The sequence below is a fragment of the Amyelois transitella genome, chromosome 8 (assembly GCF_032362555.1).
Source record: "Amyelois transitella isolate CPQ chromosome 8, ilAmyTran1.1, whole genome shotgun sequence".
Classification (NCBI taxonomy): Eukaryota; Metazoa; Arthropoda; class Insecta; order Lepidoptera; family Pyralidae; genus Amyelois; species Amyelois transitella.
The window spans coordinates 10,855,438-10,863,680 of NC_083511.1; the positions used below are offsets into that span (position 1 = coordinate 10,855,438).

General features: G+C 36.0%; 1 protein-coding gene across 2 annotated transcripts; it reads right to left on the reverse strand.

The window, feature by feature from the left end:
- Positions 1-364: 364 nt before the first annotated feature.
- Positions 365-7,928, reverse strand: LOC106135356 (vang-like protein 1). Of its 2 annotated transcripts, XM_060945579.1 has the most exons (6): positions 7,819-7,917; positions 7,513-7,661; positions 5,917-6,882; positions 4,696-4,874; positions 4,179-4,291; positions 365-3,275 (listed from the first exon to the last, which is right to left on the reverse strand). In XM_060945579.1, the coding sequence occupies exons 2-6, from the start codon at positions 7,596-7,598 to the stop codon at positions 2,967-2,969; spliced, it is 1,653 nt and encodes a 550-aa protein (XP_060801562.1). In that variant the 5' UTR covers positions 7,599-7,661; positions 7,819-7,917; the 3' UTR covers positions 365-2,966. The 2 variants fall into 2 exon arrangements, with proteins under 2 accessions (XP_060801562.1, XP_060801561.1); XM_060945578.1 differs by having other exon boundaries at positions 7,513-7,928.
- Positions 7,929-8,243: the final 315 nt, after the last annotated feature.

Here is an 8,243-nt window from a genome sequence, read left to right on the forward strand (position 1 = left end):
TTAATTAAACTGTAAAAACAAATATGATATTGGGTAGGTTCAGTAAAGGATTTTTTTTTAATTTGCAGCTAAACAAATAGACTGGAAAAATCATGTGGAAACAGAAATTAACGGAATATTTTGTTTTACACGAGCGGAGATTAGAGTACTCATCTAGGTAATTTATAATTTAAAATTCATAAATAAAGAAAATGGATTACAAAACGCCAATTATATGTTTGTTGTAATGTAGGGAAATTATTGCCAACATTTTTGAACAACCTACCCACAAAATTTATTTAATTCGTACGGAACTCCTTTCAATTGACAAAACTTTCCAAATACGATACTTTAGCAATTACTTTAACATTTTTAAAATATGACGCGTCAGTCACGTCAGCAAAGCATGATATCCGTAACGTCCCACTTACATTTTAACTTATAACCATTTTTCTAAGAGCTTCCTTATATAAGCTTTCCTTAAGCCTAATAAATTGTAACGCACTGGTATCAAAATTAGCCTAGCCATAGATATACTTAAAATTCCTAACAGGCACAAGCATATTACAAAGGCGTGTTGTGAGCAACCATATCTGTCGATAAACGCTTAGTCCACTTGATAAAATGTCTATCAACACGTTTATCATAAAGTTCAGTCTTTTATCGCGATAAAATGTATGGAATTAGTGGGAGCGGATGTGACTGGCCTAAAGAAAGGTGTTTATTTGATTTATAACCTCGAATATACGGGGATCAGCGAGTGTTCAGCCACATTCTGTTTTTTTTTATGAAAAAGGCCGACTGTCATAAAGTTTTGGACAATTATTGCCAGCGATATGGAGAAGAATAAACATACTTTTTTATATAATGGCTATTTTACCCTTTTAAATATAAATCCCAAATTTTCTTATACCAAAACTGATATTTGACAAAAATGTGTCCTAAACTACAAACATTGAAATCAGTAATATATTATTCCTATGAATACAATAGCGTATTATTGATAACATTCAGTGGTTCAGACAAAGGCGATTTCCGCGTGATATGTCACAAGAAGCAAAATTATGCGTTCTTTTTGAGTGACCATAGCTTTTTTATAATTATATATAATTTACGCACAACCATTACATTTATGCTTGAGTAAAACGATCAAATTATTTACCACACTACATACACGTACCTGACGTGTATGTATAGTGTATTTTATGTTTTCGGGATCCATATGCAATCGGATCAAGATTAAAAATGGATCTTTGACTTCTTTTCTATTTACTAGATTATATTCCGCGACCGTTTAAAGGCGCGAATTTTAACCTAAAAAATTCTATACAATAAATTTATAACTAGTTTCTGATATGAGATTACATTAAGTTTACAAATACTGAGATTCAGTTTCAGGCTTTTTAAGTTCGTGTAGCGTGATTGAATGATTTCGCTAAAATTAATTTTGATAAATAACTTATAATTTGTAGGAATATTTCAATCATCCTATTACAAAATATTAGTAAAAAAGTTAAGTTTGTGAACTGTTGTTCTTTTATAATACACAGATATGTTTCAAAAAAGCATTTCTAATATCATAAGGTCAGTAAAAATTAAGCACAATAATCAAGGGCAGATTCGAAAACACAACCTAAGAAAATAATAAAATTTCTATACCAAATCGGAAATTGTATAGAAAATAAATCTAAATGATAATTTAATTTTCATCTTAATAACATATTTGGTATGCCTGATTCTTTAAAATATTGGTTGCCCAATTTGAACGGACATTATATAAGTACGCATGATTGAGTTTAACGTCAATATTTTGACGAACTATTTTATATGTAAGTAATTTGGTATCATTTAAGCATTACAATACTTTTGGCTGTATGATATAAATTTATTTATGATCATGTTAAAAAAAAATAAGCTTATCAGATTCATAATCTCATTGCCAATCAAGGCGTAAGTATTCTAATTTAAAATTATCTAAAATATTTGTGCATAATTCCTTACTATTATTACCTTAAAAATAAATAATAAAAATATATATGACACACAATGTACATGTATAAAAAAATGTCATAATACAATATTAAATGCCGATTAAGTCTATAAATTAAAAGCGATAAATAGTATAAATTTATCGCTCGACTTTAAAACTTACATAAAGCTTGTCTTGCACTGGATTCGTCAATACCTAGTTAGGGTCGATTGACCTAACTATCGATCTTTTCATATCAATTCATTTATTTCACGAAATTCTTACTAAATAATTTTCATTGCACATCAAACATGACATTTTATAATGAGCTCATATCACCAATATAAACGAAACATTGAAATATTAACGCATTCGAAAACTCCATATCATAGTGGATATAAGTTGTTGGGCCTGACAAAAAAACTATATTTTCGCTCAGAGATTTATAGTGACGCGTTATTCCTATAGAAAAATGATCCATAATACATAACATTTAATGGCTTACCCATCATTTAGCATAAAGGTTGTCAGACAAGTATTTTATGTGAAATGATAGTTATGTATGTCAAAAGATATTACTTTTTTGCGTCTATAATATTTTCACTAAATATTACGTATAAACAAACCAATAACAATCTTCTTTGTTTTAAAATAATACTAATTACGTACCCATACTTATTTAATTTAATTTAATGTTTGCAAATAGAGGTCGCCTTCGTTTCGTGATCAATAGAAAAGAAACTTTAAATCAAATAAAATTATTTTAATTATCAACGACAACTGAATTTCAACGTCAATCCATAGACAACGTATGTAGCGATATTTTTTTAAGACTGAACGTCATGGGCACAGCCCTGGTGTCAAAAAGTACACACATATCTTTTAAATGTAGCACATAAATTACTGAACTTTTATTTCTATATTTCTTTTGAGTTTATATATCGGCCACCGCATTTGCAAACATAACCTAAAAAACATCTAAATGTCACACAAGCCGGTGCTCGTCTCTGCCGTACTGTCAAACTGACGTTTCGGAATTCAACCGGAGAACGAACCTGTTGCTCTTCGGATCCACCACTTCTTCGGTCAAACTGAACTTGGGGAGTTGTTTTATTGTGCACACTAATGATATATCACCTTGCCTCAGTTGGAACTCGATATTGTCCGCTAGAGGGCGCGCTAGCGGCTCGTCTGAGATCAGAGACCATCGTTGTAGGGGCCTGGCCTCTTGGTCGTTGGCCAGCACGGGGCCCTCCACGAGGAAGGGCTCGAGGAAGGCGCGGGGGGATGCGTCTTGGGATAGGCAGCGGGCGAGGTGCGCTAATACCTGGTGAGAATTATAGCTAAATTAAAAAAAAATAAGTGAGTATGTAAATGCGTTATTGTTCACTAAAGTAGTACCTACATTACAAATAAAAACAGTACAGTACAAAGGCGGGCTTATCCCTAAGTGGAGTCTCTTCCAGCCAACCTGACAATAAACCAAATAAACTTGTCGTTACTAAAATTGTTGTCGTAAATGGTACCCCTTCCAGGAAAGAGGCGTGATTCATGTATGTATTTGTGTAAATAGTAATCTCAAAAATCTGAACCCAAGAAAGAAAAGGGTAACAAGACTTTTATTTATGGAAATTGCAAAAAATATGTACTCAATTTGGAATTAACTTGGGATTCTTCTTGTAGGCGATGCTATCAGTATTCAGTTAGCCACCTGTCACTTTGAATCTCAATTCCATCATTAAGCCATGTAGCTCAACGTGACCTTCCAATCTTTTGAAGACTGTTGGCTCTATCTACCCCGCAAGGGATATAGACGTGATTATATCTATGTAGAAAACACTAATGTACTAATGGTGGCTGATTGATATTCAAATACTGTCAAGTTGCTAGCATATTTGGCTATCGACAGCGCCATCTAACTGGTTTTCCGGAAATTATTAGGAGTGGACACGCAACAATATGAATTGACTACGTTGTAGCTCCCCCGATATACACTAGATGGCTTAGTTACAATTTACCGATAAGTACTTTTATACTCTATACATTTCTTGACATTTTTTCAAGATCCTAAAGTTTGCATTAGATAAATGTACTTCTATTTCAAAGTGATGACGATGAAATAATATAATTTATTTTTAAAATTGGATACAAGATATCACCCAATTGACGTCAACATAACTTTAGTCTAATTAATCTAGGTACTAAAGCTGATAAATGATATGAAACTCACGGAATCGGCGGAATGTCTCGGCTGCTGCCTGGTAGCGCGGAGGTATTTCTGCAGGGCGCGGGCCAGAGACGGGAACACCGCCGCCGCAGCCTCGCGGGGACCTAGGGCTCCGCCTGCGAAAACATATTATACATATAAAATACTCGTGTCACAATGTTTGTCTCCGTACTCCTCCGAAACGGCTTTACCGATTTTAACCAAATTTTGCAACATCTATTTTTCATACCCCTAAGTGTTAAGGGTTGTCCACCCTTAACATTTTTTTTAAACTAAAAATTATTTTTATGGCAAAACAACGTTTGCCGGGACAGCTAGTAATATTATAAATTTAATCAAACAACAGCGAAGGTTGCAACTGAAATGGAAGTACTTCCGAACATACGAGTATAACGAAATCCGCGAAGGTACCTAATGGAGTTATAGATTTCTCGCTAGAGAATAGTATAAAAAATAAAGTCTCAAATTTTTTTTTTTAAACTGTAACTAGTAAATCTCGCTACGAGAGCGGCGCACTGACCGGCGCTGGAGACGCGCACGCGGCGCACGTGCGCGAAGGCGCCGTCGGCGGCGGCCAGCAGGCGCGCGCGCCGCTTGCGCACGCGCCGCTCGCGCTCCGCCTCCTCGTGGTAGCGCTCGTTGTGCGCCGAGCCCGAGTCGCGGCGCCGCGCGCTGCCCGTGCACGAGCCCGGCGCGGACCTGCGCCAATTATATATATCTATCTAACATCAATAGGAAACACACATGTAATCACATCTACATATATCCCTTACTAGCAGTGCCAGCGACTTCGTCCGCGTGGAATAGTTATTTTGGGCATCATTGAAGCCCTCAAGGATGAATAATTTCCCCTGTTTTTTTACATATTCCATTATTTCTTTGCTCCTTATAAATAAATAAATAAATAAATAAATAAATATATACGGGACAAATTACACTGATTGAGTTAGCCTCGAAGTAAGTTCGACACTTGTGTTACGAGATACTAACTCAACGATACTATATTTTATAATAAATACTTATATAGATAAACATCCAAGACCCAGGACAATCAGAAAAAGTTCTTTTCTCATCATGCCCTGACCGGGATTCGAACCCGGGACCTCCGGTGTCACAGACAAGCGTACTACCGCTGAGCCACAGAGGCCGTTAATTATAGTTGTAGCGTGATGTTATATAGGCTAAAGCCTTCCTCGATAAATGATCTATTCAACGCAAAAATACTTTTTCAATTCTAACCAATAGTTCCTGAGATTAGCATGTTCAAACAAACAAACTCTTCAGCTTTATAATATTAGTATAGATAGATGACTGAAAGGCTATGTTCAGCTGTATGGCTTAATGATGGAATTGAGATTCAAATAGTGACAAGTGACCGGCCCATCGAATCATAAGTTTTTAAGCCACTCGCTAAGGTACAAAACTAGGGTTTAACTCCCATACAAGGTTGCAGAAGTCAGGCAGAGGTAGCTCATCATTTTAAATCCTAATTTACCAAATCAAACATCATGTTGATCTACAGGTCTTAAAAGAACCCAAGGTCCAAATGCAACGAAACTAACACCACAAGTTCAACCATAACTCTTGAAATTTTTATTTCCCACCTTTTCTTTTCAATATCTTTATGATACCATATGGTAAGAAATGGTCCTATTTTAAAGAGCCAGATTACACGGTACAAAATAACAAAATGTAAACAGCAACAACAAAATAATGAAAGCATTAAAATTCAAAGACTTACCTGGGTTGTCCTGAAGGGGCGTTGGTAGACCCGTCCACATCATAGAACTTGATACTTGACTGCCCTTTCCTTTGGGACTTCGATATTGGTATCTTCTCCAAGTACGGATTATAAATCGGAAACTCCGTGTAATACTTCTGTAACACCCACACAGCAGCTCTTTGTATACTAAGCTGCCCGATTGAGTATGACCTACTTTCTCCATCCGGACTCCGGACAATCTTTATGTAATACACAGGCTCAAGGTGCCGAATCTCCATCAAAATTACTGCTATGTAATGTAAAAACAAGAGCGTGTCCGCAAAGCTCGATACGTAAGACACTAGAGAGTTGTAGTCTATAGCCTCTTCGCCCACCGCCAAGGCTTTTGAGGCTTCTGTAATCTGCACAATATAAAAAAGCCAGTACGAAAATGTACAAACAGCTAATATCACTAATGTCATCGCACGGAAAACGAAAATCCGTGGATAAACCGCATTTCGAGGCCTCAGGAATACAGCCCAAACTCCTATTGCAAGTAATACTAGTTTGAATGCTAGAGACAGTAATATTCCTTTACATTCAGCGGTGCAAGCAAGGAGTTGGATCCGTTGACTTGGCTGTATCGCAATGTTATCAGACAGTCCGGGAAAGAAGCCTATTTTAGGCAACACTACCATGGCTAAGGGACTGACAAAGGACACAAATGACAGTCCTAAAGTCAACGTTGTTCCGAAGTATCGTGAACAGACAAAACCTAAACCCGAATCAGATTCCATTGGCCAGTTGCTAACATCCTCCATGGACTGTGAGCCTTCGGATGTGTTGCCAGTTACTGCAGTCGTGTTTTCTCCCCAGTTCTCATCTTGCGGCAATATTTGGACTTCTATGACCTCTTGTCCGTCTCTTCCCATGTCGGGGTTTATATTCACACTGGTTTGAAATGGCGCCATATCTCCACAGTCTTTTCTTTGAGATTTCGTACTTCTGTAATGAAAGAGCTTTCATTAGTTTCATTATAATTGGATCATTGAGCAGCATCTACAAAAGTACTAATGGAACCCATGTAATGAATTTCATAATACAGGCACAAGCATAAGTCAAAGTAAACATACATACATATAGTCACATCTATATCCCTTGTGGGGTAGACAGAGCCAATAGTCTTGAAAAGACTGACGGGCCACATTCAGTTGTTAGCTTAATGATAGAATTGAGATTCAAATAGTGACAGGTTGCTAGCCCGTCGCCTAAAAGAAGAATCCCAAGTTCATAAGCCTATCCATTAATAGCCTTTTACGACATTCATGGGAACGAGATGGAGTGGTCCTATTCTTTTTTTTATTGGTGCTGGGAACCACAGGGCAGTAAAAGTAGAAATAATTAATAATCTACTGAATCTCTTGTTTGACTATGTTTATATAAAACACTGTTACTAAGGATCGCATTCGCAGTCAGATACATGCAAAAGCTTAGAACTTCATATATGAAGGAACTGAATACAATGTCTATGTATCTGTTAGAGGTTAAAACCGATTGACGCTTTTAGTATTTTATTAAGTGATAAACTAAAACTTAGTTGATATCAAAATAATGCGTAAAATAAAGAACACGTACCGGGTGCTCCTATGCGTGTGCTGTCGATGTCTTGAACTTCTTCGCGACCGGCCACTCAACTCAGATCTCACGGACTCCGTCTCCATAGTTATAGTAATACGACACACTCCACACTTTGGCCTTAGCCATGGGCATGACCCTTAATAAACCTAGAACACCACACGCAAAGGCAATTTAATTTAATGGGGCTTCGCGGAAGTCGTTCATGGCATCAATAATTTTCGATTGAAAAATGACAGAACGATTAGTATAAACTTTTGATACAAGTATTGACTGCACTAATATTTCAACTGTAACTCAAAATACCTTTGCATTATTGAATAATAACGAGAAATTATTATTTAGAGCGTCGTTTACATCCGCTCGTCGTAGGAATTCATATTGCATTATACGACTAAATTAAAAATACACACTCGTGGAGTAATCACATATTCTTTACCTCTTTCATTTACACTACAAGAAAGATCATTTTCTCTTTCTTTCACAAATTAGTTTTACTTTTTAGTTTAGTCGTATTGTAATGAATGGTTTTCGTTTAGAAATCGTTTGAAATATAGTCAAAAAGAACTAAATTTATGAAAATCTATGAATATTGTATGTATGTATATTTTTTCATTTTTTCTTTTTGTATAAAAACTTAATTATTATTTAATTCATAATTAATCGTTATGTAACACGGAAAGCTTTAATTAGGCCTCAGAAACAGATTTAGGCTGCAGGTTGTTTTTCAT

Coding starts and splice junctions, on each gene's coding strand:
- LOC106135356 (XM_060945578.1), bottom strand. CDS start 7,598: ATGGAGACGGAGTCCGTGAGATCTGAGTTGAGTGGCCGGTCGCGAAGA. Junction 6,883..7,512: donor CACACGCATAGGAGCACCCG/GTACGTGTTCTT, acceptor CTTTCATTACAG/AAGTACGAAATCTCAAAGAA. Junction 3,276..4,178: donor CGAGACATTCCGCCGATTCC/GTGAGTTTCATA, acceptor AATTCTCACCAG/GTATTAGCGCACCTCGCCCG.